General features: G+C 44.8%; 1 protein-coding gene and 1 non-coding gene across 2 annotated transcripts; one reads left to right on the top strand and one right to left on the bottom strand.

Moving 5' to 3' along the window:
- Positions 1 to 3,925: 3,925 nt before the first annotated feature.
- On the top strand, positions 3,926 to 3,997 carry trnap-agg (transfer RNA proline (anticodon AGG)). The gene has a single exon. It is a non-coding gene; the product is annotated as a tRNA-Pro (tRNA).
- Positions 3,998 to 12,253: 8,256 nt separating this feature from the next.
- lrrc38a (leucine rich repeat containing 38a) lies at positions 12,254 to 17,522 on the bottom strand. Its single transcript, XM_068342910.1, has 2 exons — positions 16,656 to 17,522; positions 12,254 to 13,656 (listed from the first exon to the last, which is right to left on the bottom strand). The coding sequence occupies exons 1-2, from the start codon at positions 17,281 to 17,283 to the stop codon at positions 13,409 to 13,411; spliced, it is 876 nt and encodes a 291-aa protein (XP_068199011.1). The 5' UTR covers positions 17,284 to 17,522; the 3' UTR covers positions 12,254 to 13,408.

The following is a 17,522-nucleotide window of genomic DNA, read 5'->3' as shown; positions in this document are numbered from 1 at the left end:
TGAGCTTTTACAGCTTCGTACTCAGAGGGGGGGATACGGCGGTATCTCTGCCTCACAGGGACATCATCCAGGAGAGGAATGTCATGGGAGATGAGGTTGGTACAGCCCAAGTCGCCCTCATGGGCTGCAAAGACTGAGCTGTATTCCTGCAACAAGGACCTCACCTCCACCTGCTCCTCCTCTGTCAACATGGACAGGTCTACCTGTGGGGCAACCCCTGAGGTTGGGCCAGAAGCCACTTGGGAGGAGACGGTAGCTGTAGTCGGCCTCACCTCAGTTACCCCTGTGGGTAGACTAACAACTTGGGCGCTACTGAGAGCACCCAGACAGGTCCGTGGGTGCAAGAGAATATCAATTGTCCCCACGTTGACCACCGGAATATAAGCCATACCCCGGACAACAAGAACCAGACAGGGAGACACCAGCAATCCATGTGGCAGACCAGAATCAGGGGGCTCAAACAGCACCGTCTGATCGGAAAGATGTGATGAGCAAGTGCTGGCCACTATCTTCATTACCCCACCAGGGATACGAAGGGCCCGCTTACCTTGCACCCTTACTGGACCAGTAGGGTTTTTGGGAACCTGGGCTGCGGCCTGGTGACATTTCTGAAGGGCCTCAATGACTGGGCCAGGGGCTTGTAGCACCGAGGGTGCCTCGAACAGAGACCGGCCATAGGCCCCAAAAAGATCTTGATAGCAACGTCTGATAACGTTCATCCCCAAAACTCCAGGGACTGAGGTCACAGCTACAGGAGGGTTCTTCACAACCAAGATCCCACAACGGGACATTACCTTGTCACAAAGGGTCACATCAAGCTCTAAATAGCCAACATATGGGATGGCTAACCCATTAGCTGCCCGGAGCCGCAACCAATTGCAGGACTGCAGGCGATCATGGTCCCAAGGTGCGAAATGCTCCTGAAAAAAACGTTCAGTGATGGTGGAAACCATGGACCCAGTATCCACCAAACACGACACCGAGACGTCACCCATCAACACATTTACATTTGGACAGGGAGACATTAAACCAGCCAGCTTACTTTCCACAGAGCCTGGAGGAGCCCCCACCGAGCCGTGGCTCAAAAGCTCAGCGGGCTTCAGTTTTCCGGCTGCTGAGTGGACAAAGCAGGCCTAGAAGGGTTAGAAGTTAGCCCAGTGACAGAGTGAGCACGAACACGAGATGGAACTCGCTCCCCATCGCACTCACGGGCAAAGTGCCCAGGCTGTTGACACCTTCGGCATATGACCGAATTGTGTGATGTCCGACTTTGGGTTCGGGGGGCCTGCAAGGAAGCTACGGTGCGGGTAAGCTGGTTAAGCTGCTCTTGTTGACTCTTTAAAAGGTCTATCAGTTCAGCTAAACCAGGCCCCTGGGGGACAACCGCCGGGGCTGGAACAGAACGACCCTGGACGCTAAACTGCAACCCATGAGCGGAGGGAAGAGAGCAACTGCGCCCACGAGAACCCCCCGGAAGACCCTCCCTCTCCCATCTAATGGCCTCCCCACGCACCTCTAGTAGTGAAGCAAAGGGCTGGCGCCGAACCATTTGTTTTAGTTCCCGTCGCAGAGAACTGTCAAGGACATGCTCTACGAACTGATCGCGCAGCAGAATTTCAGAGTTTGGCATCCCATCAGGAGCGCACTGCTTGACCCTATGCATTAAAGCTAACAAGGCTAACGAAAACTCCTGTAGAGACTCTCCTTCCTGTTGTTGCCTCGCAAAGAAAGCCTGCTGCAGAGTGACATAAGACAGGGAATGGCCGTACAGCTCTTGCATGATGGAAAAAATGCGAGCTGGATCATCACGCTCTACACCTGGTCGAAACCTAATCTCCTCACGCGCTTCTCCCTCCAAATGGTCGATGATAAAGAGGGCCTGGTCAGCAACAGAGAGGTGGCGGGCTCGCATGCATGCCTGTATCTCCTCAATCCACTCAGCTACCCCGATACCTGACCTACCGTTAAACATGGGACATCTGCGGTCCCTGGGAATAACCACCAGCCGCTCCGTCACAACAGGAGGAGCACCACCAGCTGCATCTGAGGACACTGACGCCGCCCCACCAAGGGTCGCACGAGACGCAGCACGCTCCCGGAGCAGCCGCTCATTGTCTGCCTTAAGCTGCAGCACAAGCTCCTTGAGCTGCTGCACTTCCTCCTCCATACCGACAACGAAACTACCACACCCAGACCTCCGATAGGAAGGGAAAAGATAATGATTTTGGGTATGAAAGATGACTGTTGCGTTACTGCTGTTTTGGTTCTATTTTAAAACCTGAATCAACTGTTCAGTACATACACTACAAACAATTTTTTTCTTTTTAAAAATGGAAATCACATCTCTGTCCTTTTTAATTTGTGGATCCTGCCGACGACGCCAGATGTGGCAAGGCGAGCGGCTTGAAGCCGTTACCGACAACGCCACCTGGGGGCTTTCACCCCAGGATATGGACAAAACTTATGGATGTGCAGGTTTTGGATTGATTCAAGGCACACGGTTCGAAAATACTCCACGGGACCAGAGTGTGATTTCCAATTATAAAAGAAAAAGACTTTATTAAACAGTTATTTTAAAATGAGGACAGACGAAAAGAATACTACAAATATGATTATAAAAAGTATGAGGGATTACCAAAAACAGAGCTGGGGCTTACCACGACAGCGGTAACAAAAAGGGGAGAGATCCAAAAAAAAAAACTACACTGCACCCGTGACACAGCAAACCAAAAACGTGGATAAGGAACCACCACCAGGGGAACCGCTGCCGCTCTGGGCCCGCAGCACCTGTCAACGAAAAGAACACAATTAGAAACAAAAAAAGCAAGGCAACCCTCACACACGATAACCAAATAGCAATAAACCCCAAATAAACTGTTTAACACACAAATTATCCAAAAGAGGAAAAAAAGAGATTACTACACAATAAATCAAATATAACCCACCAAACTGATCAATAATAACTCAACGGAAGAAATAACAGATGAATAAATTAAAAAAGGGGGAGAGTCTGCCCCTCCAATTAAAACCACCCTCCAGGGGTAGTGGCTCAGCGTCAATTAGAGGGTCGGGATGCCCTCTCTTGGCTCGCGTTGAGGACGCCGTATGATACGGCCTTGACCACCGGTAATGGTGTCTGGCCCGATATAGGCCGAATCAGCGCCGGATTGTGGTGGTGGAGGCCTCCAGATGAGCCAAACCCCGGAGCAGACACACAGATGCAGGGGGAAAAATAACACAACGAACAGAGAACGAAGAACCAAGAACCAAAACAGCAGTGAGCTCTCAGTGGCGATGACGGCCGCGCACTGCAAAATAAACAAATTAACCTAATTAAAATACGACCACCGGACATTACAAAAATAAAAAGTTACAGATAAACATCCTACCGGAGAGCAGGATTGAGGTGTCACTCGCGGCAGGAGGAGGAAGCCCGCAGCCCAGACCAGGAGAGGTGGTTCTGGGAGAGAACCATAACCCATATCGCAACCAGACCTTCAGCAGCTTGATTTAAAAAGACAGACAACTAAGCGTCTTACCCTCAGGATGCGCACCGCACGCGCACCGGCCCAAGGGAGACAGCCCAGGTCCCAGTAACACCACACTGCCGGACGGGGCAAAACCGGAGTAAATACAGGGCCCATACACTGAACAGATCGAGGAGAACGAGCATGCCTACCTTATTTTCCCACTCAACCGCTCACCGCAAAACGCTGCCACGCCCAGCTGTCAGCTCCGTAAAGGAGGAAGAGGAAGCGGAAAAAGGATGGAGAAGGGTCCGACCAGGTCTATTTATGCGGCACTCGCTAATTGTTGGCTACACTACCCCCTCACGGTGGGGAGTGTAGCACTATCCTGCCACACGTGGAAGGTAAATGTATCTTTAATGCACTCCGACACAACACCCTTGCGATTGGCAAGTTGTGGCTCGTTGGTCTAGGAGTATGATTCTCGCTTAGGGTGCGAGAGGTCCCGGGTTCAAATCCCGGACGAGCCCTCTGTCTGTTATATTTGTTGCATAGTAACTCAATGTGCACAAAGGGTAAAACAGCTTTGCTCTGAAACTGCATGAAAACGTAGTGTTTTTTTTCAGTCTGACTTTGGAAAAAAGACCTTTCTAGTCAACAATAAAGTACTTCCAGTGACTGAAACAGCATGGTTTCAAGCAACCAGTGCAAAGAGTTGTGTTTTCCTTCTCTTTGAAAATACAAGCATGACTTAGCAATGCAATGGGACGTTTTTGTTAGCAATGCAGGTAAGAGCCATTGACTTGACTTTAATCTTTGACATGGATGTGTAAGATAAACCTACCATTTTGTCAGTAAGAAGAAATGTCTTTGAGACTGGCAAATTGTGCCCGTTGATCTAGGAGTATGATTCCCGCTTAGGGTGCGAGAGGTCCCAGGTTCAAATCACAGACGTGCCCTTGATTTGATGAAATGACGCCATTTGAGATCAGTTATGAGCACTTCTGTCTGTATTGTGCTAGGTTCAGATCATTCTGAGGAAATTTATATTACTGGGATTAGGTCCTTGTGCATCACAACATGGGTTCCACTGTGGAACTTCAGCCCCTCTAATAGTGTCACTTAAGCAACACACTAAACAATCCACGAGTTTATGGAATTTCTATGACTTAGAAATTCACTGCAAATCTTTCATGGGGTACCTTTTGTGGCTCGTTGATCTAGAAGTATGATTCTGGCTTTGGGTGCGAAAGGTCTCGGGTTCTATTCCTGGACAAGCCCTGCACACTGGATGTATATTCCATTTGAACTGTGAGATTACCACAAATAAAATGGCATTGTGTCTACTTTTCTAGGGTTTTGTAATTCTGGCATCAGGTGCAAGAGGTCCTTCTTTCAATTACGTAATGAACCCTGTGCTTTGAAAATGTTTTGCAAGTGTGAATAAAATCCCATCAACCTGTGGTGAAGTCTGATGACACCACCTAAACAACTCCACGTAACAAAAGCTACTCATGTCACTGCGCACTGCAAGCATTTGTACCCCTAACAGGAATTGGGACGTTTTTGTGAATTTAAAGGAAACAATCCTTTTAAAAATTCAGAAATAAGTCTCTCTCACCGAAGATTTTGTGGCTAGTTGGTCTAGAGGTATGATTCTAGCTTCAGGTGCGAGAGGTCCGGTGTTGGATTCCCGGACGAGCCCTCTCTCTGTTATAGTTACTCAATGTGCATCAAGAGTAAAATAGCACTGCGCTGTAACTGTAAAAGATTTGTGTTTCTCAGTCCTACAATATAAACTTCTTTGGTAAAGAAAGGAAATACACACTTCCACCGACTGCATTCTTTCTAGCAAAGCAATGTCAATAGTCCTATTCGCTTCCTGTTGGAAAATACAATCATTTCTTAGGAATTCAGCAAAGAGCCAATCACTTGAATTTCATCTTTGACATGGACATGGAAGTTTGACATGGACGTGGAAGGTAAATGTATCTTTAATGCACTCCGACACAACACCCTTGCGATTGGCAAGTTGTGGCTAGTTGGTCTAGGAGTATGATTCTCGCTTAGGGTGCGAGAGGTCCCGGGTTCAAATCCCGGACGAGCCCTCTGTCTGTTATATTTGTTGCATAGTAACTCAATGTGCACAAAGAGTAAAACAGCATTGCTCTGAAACTGCATGCAAAGGCATCGTTTCTTCAGTCTCATTTCAGAAAAAAGAACTTTGTCGTCAACAATAAAGTACTTCCAGTGACTGAAACAGCATTGTTTCAAACAACCAGTGCAAAGAGTTGTGTTTGCCTTCTCTTTGAAAATACAAGCGTGACTAAGCAATGCAGGTAAGAGCCATTGACTTGACTTTAATCTTTGACATGGACGTGTAAGGTAAACCTACCATTTTGTCAGTAAGAAACAAAACCTTTGAGACTGTCAAATTGTGTCCGTTGATCTAGGAGTATGATTCCCGCTTAGGGTGCGAGAGGTCCCAGGTTCAAATCACAGACGTGCCCTAGACTTGATGAAACGAAGCCATTTGACATCAGTTATGAGCACTTCTGTCTGTATTGTGCTAGGTTCAGATCATTCTGAGGAAATTTATATTACTGGGATTATTTCCTTGTGCATTAAAACATGAGTTCCACTGTGGAACTTCAGCTCCTCTAATAGTGTCACTTAAGCAACACACTAAACAATCCACGAGTTTATGGAGTTTCTATGACTTAGTAATTCACAGCAAATCTTTCATGGGGTACCTTTTGTGGCTCGTTGATCTAGAAGTATGATTCTTGCTTTGGGTACGAGAGGTCCTGGGTTCTATTCCTGGACAAGCCCTGCACACTGGATGTATATTCCATTTCAACTGTGAGATTAACATAAATAAAATGGCAATGTGTCTGATTTTCTAGGGTTGTGTAATTCTTGCATCAGGTGCAAGAGGTCCTTCTTGCAATTACCTAATGAACCCTGTGCTTTGAGATTGTTTTGCAAGTGTGAAAAAAATGCAATCAACCTGTGGTGAAGTCGGATGACACCACCTAAACAGCTCTACGTAACAAAAGCTACTCATCTAATTGCGCACTGCAAGCATTTGTACCCCTAACAGAAGATTGGGACGGTTTTGTGAATTTCACGTAAAAATACCTTTTAAAAATTCAGGAACAAGTCTCTCTCACCAAGGTTTTTGTGGCTCGTTGGTCTAGAGGTATGATTCCTTCTTCAGGTGCGAGAGGGCCAGTGGTCGATTCCTGGACGAGCCCTCTCTCTGTGACACTTTTTCCATAGTTACTCCATGTGCATTAAGAGTAAAATAGCACTGCACTGTAACTGTGAAAGATATGTGTTTCTCAGTCCAATTTTATAAACTTATTTGGTAAAGAAAGGAACTACACACTACCATCGACTGCATTCTTTCTAGCAAAGCAATGTAAATAGTCCTATTCGCTTCCTGTTGGAAAATACAATTATTTCTTAGCAATTCCGCAAAGAGCCAATCACTTGAATTTCATCTTTGACATGGACATGGAAGGTAAATGTATCATTAATACACTCCGACACAACAACTTCGCAACTGGTAAGTTGTGGCTCATTGGTCTAGGAGTATGATTCTTGCTTAGGGTGCGAGAGGTCTTGGGTTCAAATCCCGGACGAGCCCTCTGTCTGTTATATTTGTTGCATAGTAACTCAATGTACACAAAGAGTAAAACAGCATTGCTCTGAAACTGCATGAAAACACAGTGTTTCTTCAGTCTTATTTAGGAAAAAAGAACTTTCTAGTCAACAATAAAGTACTTCCAGTGACTGAAACAGCATTATTTCAAGCAACCAGTGCAAAGAGTTGTGTTTGCCTTCTCTTTGAAAATACAAGCATGACTTAGCAATACAGGTAAGAGCCATTGACTTGACTTTAATCTTTGACATGGACGTGTAAGGTAAACCTACCATTTTGTCAGTAAGAAACAAAACCTTTAACACTGGCAAATTGAGCTTGTTGATCTAAGAGTATGATTCTCACTTAGGGTGCGAGAGGTCCCAGGTTCAAATCACAGACGTGCCCTTGATTTGATGAAATGAAGCCATTTAAAATCAGTTATGATCACTTCTGTCTGTATTGTCCTAGGTTCAGGTCATTTTCAGGAAATTTATATTACTGGGATTACGTCCTTTTGCATCAAAACATGGGTTCCACTGTGGAACTTCAGCCCCTCTAATAATGTCACTTAAGCAACACACTAAACAATCCACGAGTTTATGGAATTTCTATGATTTAGTAATTCACTGCGAATCTTTCATTTGGTGCCATTTGTGGCTCGTTGGTCTAGAGGAGGGATTCCCAAAGTGTGGTGCGCGAGCTGCCACTAAGGGGTGCGCGAGTGTAATGGCAGCTGAGCACCTTGAAATACATAATTAATTAAACAAATAATTTAAACACTTTTTAATGGAGGATTAGCAGTTGAAATATTTAAATTCATTCACGTAAATCGTTTGTAATTTTCAATTAAAAAATGTTTTAGGAAAATTTTAAATAATAAAGAAAATACCCAAAATGCACTTGGCTTTCTCCTAGCTACGTGCTAGCTTGTTGTGATAGCAACAACAATAATATATATATACTAAACTATAACTAAAATATAAACAGTATAAAATTAAAATATAAATAGTATAAAATTTAAAAAATATTACAGTATTAAAATATAAACAGTATAAAATTAAATTAAATTAAATCCATTCAACCCCGTGCTGACCTCGCCACCTCCCCCCCGCTCCTCCTGAGAGTAATTGTACCCCTGATGGCACGGGGCACGAAGGAGGACCTCAGCCTCTCTGTGGAGGCGCTGTGTGACAGCAGTCTGCCGCTGAAGGTGCTTCTCTGCTGGGAGAAGGTGGTGTGTAGGGGGGGGGGCTGGTGTTGTTCATGATAGCCTTAACTTTAGACATGGTCCTGCTCTCCAGAAGCAAATCCACAGAGTCCAGGCTCAGCCCGACCACTGAGCCCGCTCTGCGGATGAGTCTGTTCAGACGGTCCATATCTCTTTTCCTGGCCCCCCCCCACCCCAACACACAATGGCGTATGACAGCACACTGGAGACTACGGACTGATAGAACATGAGAAGGAGCTTAGGACAGATGTTGAAGGAGGCCAGCCTCCTCAGGAAGTACATCCTGCTCTGCCCCTTCTTGTACACACAGTTCGAGTTGAGTGACCAGTCCAGTCTGCTGTCTCGCTGCAGTCCCAGGTACTTATAGTTTCCTACCACCTCCACCTCACTGCCTTTGATGATCACTGGCTGTGGAGAGGGAGGTGCCCGCCGGAAATCCAGAACCATCTCCTTGGTCTTGGAGACGTTGAGCTGGAGCTGGTTCTGTTGGCACCACTCCACGAAGTCAGCCACTAATGCCCTGTACCCCCCCTCATCACCCTCCCGGATACATGCCACTATCGCGGTGTCATCGGAGTACTTCTGTATGTGGCATGTATCCGAGTTGTGCTTGAAGTCCCATGTGTAGAGGGTGAAGAGAATGGGGGATAGAACGGTAATACTTGACTTGTCCAAAATTGGTTGAGGTTCCCACTATTGAAGTTATTCTGTTGTTCTGATTTTTGATCCAAGTCATCCATTCTTTGTTGTCCCTGTTCTAAGACAACAATTCTTCAATCTTTTTGCGTTTTCTTCCATTTCGTCCTTCATTTTTTCCAAGGTGTCTAACATCGGTTTTAGATTTTCTTCCAACTTTTCATCAAAGTCACTCCTTAACTTATCAAAGTCACTCTTTAACCCGCTCTTTAACTCGTCAATAGAAGAGACCATCCGGTCTACAGTATCCTTCATATTTTTGTTTTCATACTCCTCCAATTTTCCAATATGAGTCAGAGAGAGAGCGACAACAGGAGACAGAAGATAGACGTCTTTAAGTCAGACGAGGGAAGTTTTGAATTGTTTTATGTTTGAATACATACATCACTTTTCACTGGAACCCCCATCATCCTACCCCCATCGTCTTACCCCCACCATCCTACCCCCATCATCCTACCCCCACCATCCTACCTCTGTCATCCTACCACCACCATCTTCCAGGGATTGCAGTGCAGATTATGGTAGGGACAGGAAGCTGACTTCCTTCTGGAATAAGGTTCTCTTTGACTTTCTGGTTTTACTGCATCACAGAACAGGAATGAGCTGCTGAACATGTTGAAGCTCACTGACCACTGACCAGCCCATTCTACTGACCTCAGGAGGCAACTCCGATGGGACCACGACCTTTGACCCCTAGGCCGTCCATCTCCTGAATGCAGCACTGATGAAGCTACACGAACAAAGACATTACACAGATTAACATAGAACAATACAGTAATCCCCTCGTGTATTTGCGCTTTAAGACGCACGGCTTCACTGCATCGCAGGTTTTTAGTAGGTAGTCACGTGATACCGGGCACACATTTTACTGCCTGACAGCATCCGGAAGTACGCTGCGTTCCGAGACTCATAGAACGCAGCGTACTTGGGTGAAACACAAAAGTGCTTCACACACTCTATCAGAATATGGGAAAAAGTGGTACAGATAGAAGGTGGTTTAATATCAGTATAGGGAGGGTTCATAAATGTTTAAATTACCGCAAATAATTAAATAAATAGTTTGTCGCTATATCGCGGAATTTCGTTTTTTTTTTTAATGATGTGAGATTTCTATTTAAGAAGAGTTTAGGATGTTTCCAGATTTTTTTCAGAGCTATAGGTGCACTCGAAAGGCCGGTTCCCACAACTGAACGGCTGCTCTTGTGGCATGACAATGTAATAAAGACAAGGATAAGTGTGTGTTCGCATGTGTGTGTGTGTGTGTGTGTGTGTGTGTGTGTGTGTGTGTGTGTGTGTGTGTGTGTGTGTGTGTGTGTGTAATAACCAGAACATTAATCCAGACCACACTGTGTAATCTCCAGCCACATTCAGATGGGGGGGGAGGGTCACAAGCTCCGTCTGAATCCCACCACCTACTGTTCACGCTACAGATACACAGTAGCTGACCAGTTCGTGGTTATGTGATTTATGTGATCTGAACACACACACACACACACACACACACACACACACACACACACACACACACACACACACAGACAGTCATGTGACACAAACCAACCCTCAGAACATTGGTGATGCTGCTAACATTCAGAGACACCCTCAGGTACTTGTGCCCAATCAATCAATCAATCAATCAATCAATCAATCAATCAATCAATCAATCAATCAATCAATCAATCAATGAAGTTTTATCTATAAGCGTTTAATCACATCAGTAGACATTTCAAAGCGTTTAACAGGTAAAGAAACCCAAGAGAACCCTCCAGAACATAAGCGACAGCGGTGGGGAAACACTCCCTCATTGAGGAGGAAACTCCGGGCAGGAGCCAGACGCTTTTGGGCGGTCATTCACTTTGACCGGCTGGGTGGAAAAGAAATACAATGAAGATAAGGACAGGGTCAGAGACAGAGAGAGAGAGTGGCAGACAGGCCAGATAGAAGCACAATTACAGCTGCATGGATGACTGTATGGTGGCATGGAGTAAGAAGGGCAGCAGGACCCCAGCCGATGGGTTGATGAGAGGTGATACTGATAGGATTAGAGGAGCAGGTCCACAGCGGATGGATGGATGAGGGGTGAACCTTAGAAAAACCTGTGAGGACATAGAGTACAGAGACTCCAGGGAAGAAGTCGAGTTAGTAAAGGTGTGAATGGAGACTAGGAGAGAGAGAGGTGGGAGAGGGGGAAGAGTAACAGAGAGGATCAGAGAGAAGAAGGAGGAGAAAGAAGCTCAGTATGTCTTGATGTTGAGTCTCAAGCAGACTAGGTCTATGAGAAAAAGAACTCAGCAGTCTAAGCTGCCTTAATTGTAAAATTTTTGAAACAGAAATGTTTTAAGTCTTGTCTTAAATAACGAGAGGGTGTCTGCCAACATGGGCAGCAGGATTCTGGATTAGTTGAAGTGTCTTCAGTGACTTTTTTTCCCGCATCATCAGTTACGTAGATGGGAAAAGGCCATTCTAGAATGCTGTTTTATGTGTGAGTTAAACAACAGATGCTGATCGAAAATGACGCCTAGATTCCTCACAGTGGTTTTGGCCCCAATAGTGATGCCATCCGAGGTAATTACATCACTGGGCACTACATCCCTAACTGATTTTGGGTTTAGCGCAATGACCTCAGTTTTACCAGAATTTAGACGCCAAAAGTTATTGGTCATCCAATCATTAATCTCTCTACACACAGAATAAAGACACGTGTGTGTTCAGATGTGTGTGTTCACACATAAAACACATACGTGTGTGTTGGGGTGTGTTGAATTCTGTGTTACTCGCAGCGTATCCATAACGTTGAGAACAGGGATGTCCGACACGGATGTGGGGGCAGCATCTCAGTCCACCAAGTGTTGGACTGGGGACCAGAAGTTGCCAGTTTGAAACCCGGGTGGACGAAACACCTGGAGTATGAGCTGACAGCGGGAGGCGCTAGTCCTCCCCCTGAGCACCTCGACGAGTGTGGATATCATGGGGTTTGCTGAGGGCTGTAAGGACTTTGTATGACTGAAACTGGAGCTTGGTTCCCATCGCTGGGAGTAAGTCAGGCCTGTTCCAGGTGCATGCTGGACTTCAGGGCTGTCTCCTTTTCTCCATTTTCTTCAGCACAGTAAGAGTAAACACTGTTTTTAGACAGAAAGAAAGACTTAAATTCCAACGACAATGCAAAAATATTTTATTATGCCTTTGCTGTATGTCCCCACATCTTTAATCTGCATATTGAATATTATACGACTCCACCCTCATGGACTATCATTCAAAAGTTATCAGTGTGACCAAGGGACATGTAAAAGATAGAAAAATCAAGTCACTTCAAAACTCTGTAAGGAAAGTGTTGAATCAGTGGAAGTGGACCAGATGACATCATCATCATGTCAATAAACTGACATATTATGAGGTAAATACGGAAACATTTACACAATAAGAAGAGCTGTCTGATGTCTGACTGAAACACAAAGATGTTTTCATCAGGGTTAAGCATCAAATACTGAAATTCTATGTTCACATATTGTTAAAAGGGTTCAAAAACAAGTCCATTAAAGACGGAAAAATACTCTATAGAATATTTCCATGTTGCCAGGATCCTGTATTTTGTGCCATATACAGTACATTTAGATTGGGTCCTTGGTGCATAATAACAATGATTTTTCCATTAAACGTTCTGCTTTAATGACATTAGATCTAGCCCTGTGATCGAGGCTTTGTGTTTTAAACCTTTTAAGTTGGCAAAGCTGAAGTTCTGTGCTGTAAATTAAAAGGGAACCTCTGGATTGACACCAGTTCTGCAAGAGTCGAACGAGTTCCTTTGCAATGAAATATCTGAGTGGGTCAACTGTGTAGTCATTGACACCAAGAGGTCAGACAGGCAGCATCATCTGATTTAGGATGACCTGCCCAGAGACAATGTCTTCCTACAGGCCAATTCATGTCTGACACATGAATTCCTGAACCTTTGAAGACCTGCAGAACGAAACCAACATGAAGCAATGGGGATGTCTTCTAATGCCACAGGTACATGTGTGTGCTTCATTACACATGTACCCCTCCTCCCCCTCTAGCAGAACTTCACCTGTCTCAATCTGAATGAGCGGAAATGCACATCTTTCAAGAAGATATAACAGAATATTTCATTGTTCTCTAGAGTCGGTGCTGCACACGGAAGTCTCATGACTACATTCACTGAAGGTGAGACCTAGATCATAGTGACCTCAGCCTGACTGAAGGTGTCCATCTGATTCTCAGGAAGTTCTCAGAGATGGATCCTGGTGGGTGGTAGGTAACGCTCTGATTTCCTCTGATTCCAACAGTACCTCAGCAAACTTCTTTCAAACACCTGTATTTGACGTAACCCATTTGGTGCTCCCCCGCCCATCAGTCATTCCCTTCCTCCTCATCCTCTCCTCTGCCTTTGCTGAGGCGCTGGAAGCAGTGGACAGTGGAAGCAAGGAAGAAGCTGGCCATGATGGCCGCCACTGAGACCGAAATGCCAGAGAAGATGACAATGAGGTAGTCAGTCAGGGTGAGGGTCCCACGACACTCCCGGAAGCTGTCTTCAGAGAGCAGATTGAGGGGAACACGACGCCCGTCCGCAGGCAGAGAACACTCTATTCCTGCCATCCCTGGAAGAGAGAGAACAAGAATTGAACCAACGGTGTTCAGGTGCATCAAACCCCTGCTTCTACCCACGTTCCTGCCCTCTCTGCTGACTGTTAAAAAGTCAAACTATCAATCCTGATATCGCATTGCAATTCTGGGGAAGTGGCCCCTCATTACTGACAACGACCAATGGAATCAGCTTCTTTCTGAAACCAACATCTTTCATCCTTTGGGTAGAGGTTGAATCGACTTAAACTCCAGCCTGGGTTCAACTGAATCCAGGTTTAAACAGTGCTTATTCAATGAAACCTGCATCAAGACTGTTTTATACAAACCAAGCATCAAACAACAAGCATCAAATGTATGTTGAATGAATCTGTATTTGTAATCTCTGATAAACACTGACTACGGCTGTCTGTAGCGCTGCAGCACCTTAACATGTCTTCTGCTGTGTGGAGAGACGCTCTTCCATTTCATCCCGACCATTCTGTAGAACTGCTGTACCCAAGAGTCACTAGACATTACTATCAAGTGTGTGTGTTTATGTGTCTGCTCATTCATGCGTGTGTGTTTGATTCACTGAAATACCAGAAGGGGGCTTCCTTTGTGAAAAAGGACTGAGTGACCTCATCCCTTGGTGATATTTCAGTCTCATGGCGCTACAACAGACAGCCAGACACAGACAAAGCTCACATTTAGGTACCGTGTGCTCTGATCGTGGCTGTCAAAGCGCACATACATGTAAAACACATGCATACATGTGCAATCATGTGCCTGCAAATGTGCATGTGTTCACATGCAGAGAATTACTCTTAATGTGATGTGCAAACAAATGAGGACACATGCAAACACGCATATGTTGCAAGGACACGCTAAGGCTCGTATGGAAGCATTCTGAGCACTGATAGGCGTTCACTCGTACATGTCGACCAATTGGCACGCTCAAAACAGGCACATATGACAGTGTGGGACGGACAAGAGTCTCCAGGTTTCAATACGCAGACGCGTTTTTAAAAATATTTTCCAAAACGAAGGAGACGTTCTTCTGTCTGCGCCAAAAGAGGTAAAACCCTGATGTACAGACAGGAAAACTGGCTATCCACACAAAAATATTGAACATAAAACAGTCAAAATTTTTAAATGAGTTCAGATGTTGACCCAATTCCCCACATTGCCCTCTGCTTTGCAGGCTCCTGTGGAGGGTAGCATGTTTTTCCTTCAAGGGGTGGGGGGCTAGCAGTCATCCAGCGCTGCAGATTCAAGATGGATGAATATAGTGACGGAACGTTACAGAAAACATCGTGAACAGAGTTTCTTTTTACTCATTATGTCCATGGTATCTGCTACCAAACTGCTGTGTCAGCAGAGACCTGTCTGTAGGTTGTGTGTCAGTGCAGACCTGTCTGTGGTAATTGTCCAACCATGGCACAACTTATTGACTGGCGTCATGATGAGCAGTGACAGTTTAAACCACTCTTCTTATGACTCAACGTGGAGGAGAAGTGAAAAATGAAGGAGGTTGAGGTGTTTTCTCCTCTTTGAGGCTAAATTTCTAAACAATAAAGTTCACAGGAGGTTTGACAGCATCTGACTTCAGCTCACACGACTTACAATATGATTGATTATCTTACATAGTTCTAAGAGGGAAACACATTTAGTACTGGTGACCAATCAAAGCCATGATCATGGGAGAGGGGAGGGGCTTCAAACCATGTATTTAACACGAAGACCCTGAGACAAAGCAGAACTCAGAATAACACTATGGTGACCCCATGTCCCACCCATCCCCGCCTCTGATTGGTTTGACCTGATTCTCATATTGTTCACTGAGCGCCACTGAAAATCAACACTGGCCTAAAACCAGTGACGCGGTTTTGAATCAGGTACTCTTATCTATCGGTATCGTTATTGACGTTCAATGATTGTTTTCTCTCAGTTGTTGCAGCACAATATAACTGTATGCTAAACATATAACCAATGAGCTAAAGGCTTTCTACTTTTATTTTTAACTTGTTTTTATTATTTTTAATTCATACTTCTTTCTGTTTACATTTTTCATTTCTATTTTCATTTACTATTTCTATTTTCTGTTCTATATTACTTGTGTTTTTTGTGCGACAATGTTTTTTTTGTACAAAAACTTTCAAGAAAGGAAAAATAAAACCTGAAAATGGACTCTACTTCTACATCCACACTATTAAGGAAATTTTGGACAAAAATTAAATATTTTTGCCCCACCACAGTTGTTTGTAATAAAACAGCTGGTTATTTTAGAATAGTAGAGATATTTATGAGTAACTTTAAATATTTGACTCTCAATCAGAAACTTGTGAAGCACACTTCTCACATTTTATTCTGTATGTTCTTCCTTCCAGCCCAGACTCCTATATTTAAAAACTAATCAAGTACATTTGATTATTTCATACTCATTCAGCCAACTACTGACTTATTTTAAAATGTATCTTATAATTATTTTATTTATTTATTGAGTGTTGCATCAAACTTTTTGAATTTTTACCTAAGTAAAACGATGAATTCTTCTCAGATATGTATTTAATGCAACATTTTTTTCCTGACTTATTTAACATATGGATGCCTGAAAACCAGTACATATCCAGTAAAGCTAGCTTATTTAGCGCTGATCTATGACTAGCGCAGTGGGGCCTTTCATTGTGTCTGGTATCAGACCTCTGCCTAGCCTTGTTCTTGCAACACCAAACATAGAACTCTGGCTCTGGACAACGAGAGGTCACTGTCTTCTCACCAGCCAACCATTTTGTGACAAATAGTTGCAGGGCTGATGTGTGATGCACTTCTGAGCACGAAGATGGAGACCGGCTCTCGGTCACTCTGACAAGATTTGTATTTGTCATGCTACTTTGATGCTCTTCATTAGCATTGCTGTTGTAATTGCTCCAACTGACTGTTCAAGCAAACGCTAAACACGAACGTGACTCTCAAAATTGACTCTGTTGATCAAGAACAGGAAAAAGACTACCTATTGGTATTTGAAGCATCTTACCCTTTGGGAGCTTGTGTTGGTTCTCCAATAACCAAACAAACATTTTGGCAAAATGACAGTTACAGAGCCAGGGATTCCCCTCCAGACGCAGCATCCGGAGGGAAGGTAAGGATTCCAGGATGTTGACATCCAGTTGGGTAAGACCATTCCTCTCCAGCTCCAACTCCCTCAAAGATGTCAACCCGGTGAAAGCATCCCTGCCCACCATGTTTAGATGAGGGTTGTTCCCTAGTCTTAGTTTGATCAAACTCCTGGACTCCCCAAATGTCCCAGAGGGGATTTCTGTAAGATTGTTGCTCCCCAAGTCCAAAAAGACTAATCTTGAGGAGGTGCTGAGGGTCCCTGGATCCAGCTGAGAGAGGGAGTTGTTCCTAAGGTCAAGGTAGACCAAATCACTGTAGAGGACCAAGAAGTCTGAGGGGATCCAGGGAATCCAGTTGTTGGAGAGCATGAGACGACGAACGTCCAGAGGGATGGAATCCGGGACTCTGGTCAGACCTCTGCTGGTGCAGTCCACGGTGTGATGGTCTGGGCACAAGCAGCTGGATGGACAGTTCTGGCCTCGTGTAATCAAGGTAGAGGAGATCAACGCAAGGAAAGCTTTTAGCCAGTCAATGCATGGTAACATTGTCGAGGGGGCGGAAGCCTTAATAAGGAGGCAAGGGGTGAGGGTGTCTCGACAGTGGGTGAGGAGGGAATTTAGGGGGATAGATGGATACACAGCTTACAACACAGGACACTCACAGAAGGGGAAGGGGAAAGAAAGGTCAGACGACGATTCAGCATGTCACTGGCATCCATCCATGTTAAGCGATCTATAAAGTGAGAACAGCCCAAATAGCCATCGACTGGCGAGCATCGTATTCC

Source organism: Antennarius striatus, chromosome 2 (assembly GCF_040054535.1).
Source record: "Antennarius striatus isolate MH-2024 chromosome 2, ASM4005453v1, whole genome shotgun sequence".
Taxonomy (NCBI): Eukaryota; Metazoa; Chordata; class Actinopteri; order Lophiiformes; family Antennariidae; genus Antennarius; species Antennarius striatus.
This window is presented reverse-complemented; position numbering and strand designations above follow the sequence as displayed.

Bases quoted from the DNA above. Each gene is read 5' to 3' on its own strand.
- lrrc38a (XM_068342910.1), bottom strand. From the start codon at position 17,283: ATGTTACCATGCATTGACTGGCTAAAAGCTTTCCTTGCGTTGATCTCC. The intron at 13,657-16,655 runs GTAAGATGCTTC...TCTCTCTTCCAG, and splicing joins CCAACACAAGCTCCCAAAGG to GGATGGCAGGAATAGAGTGT.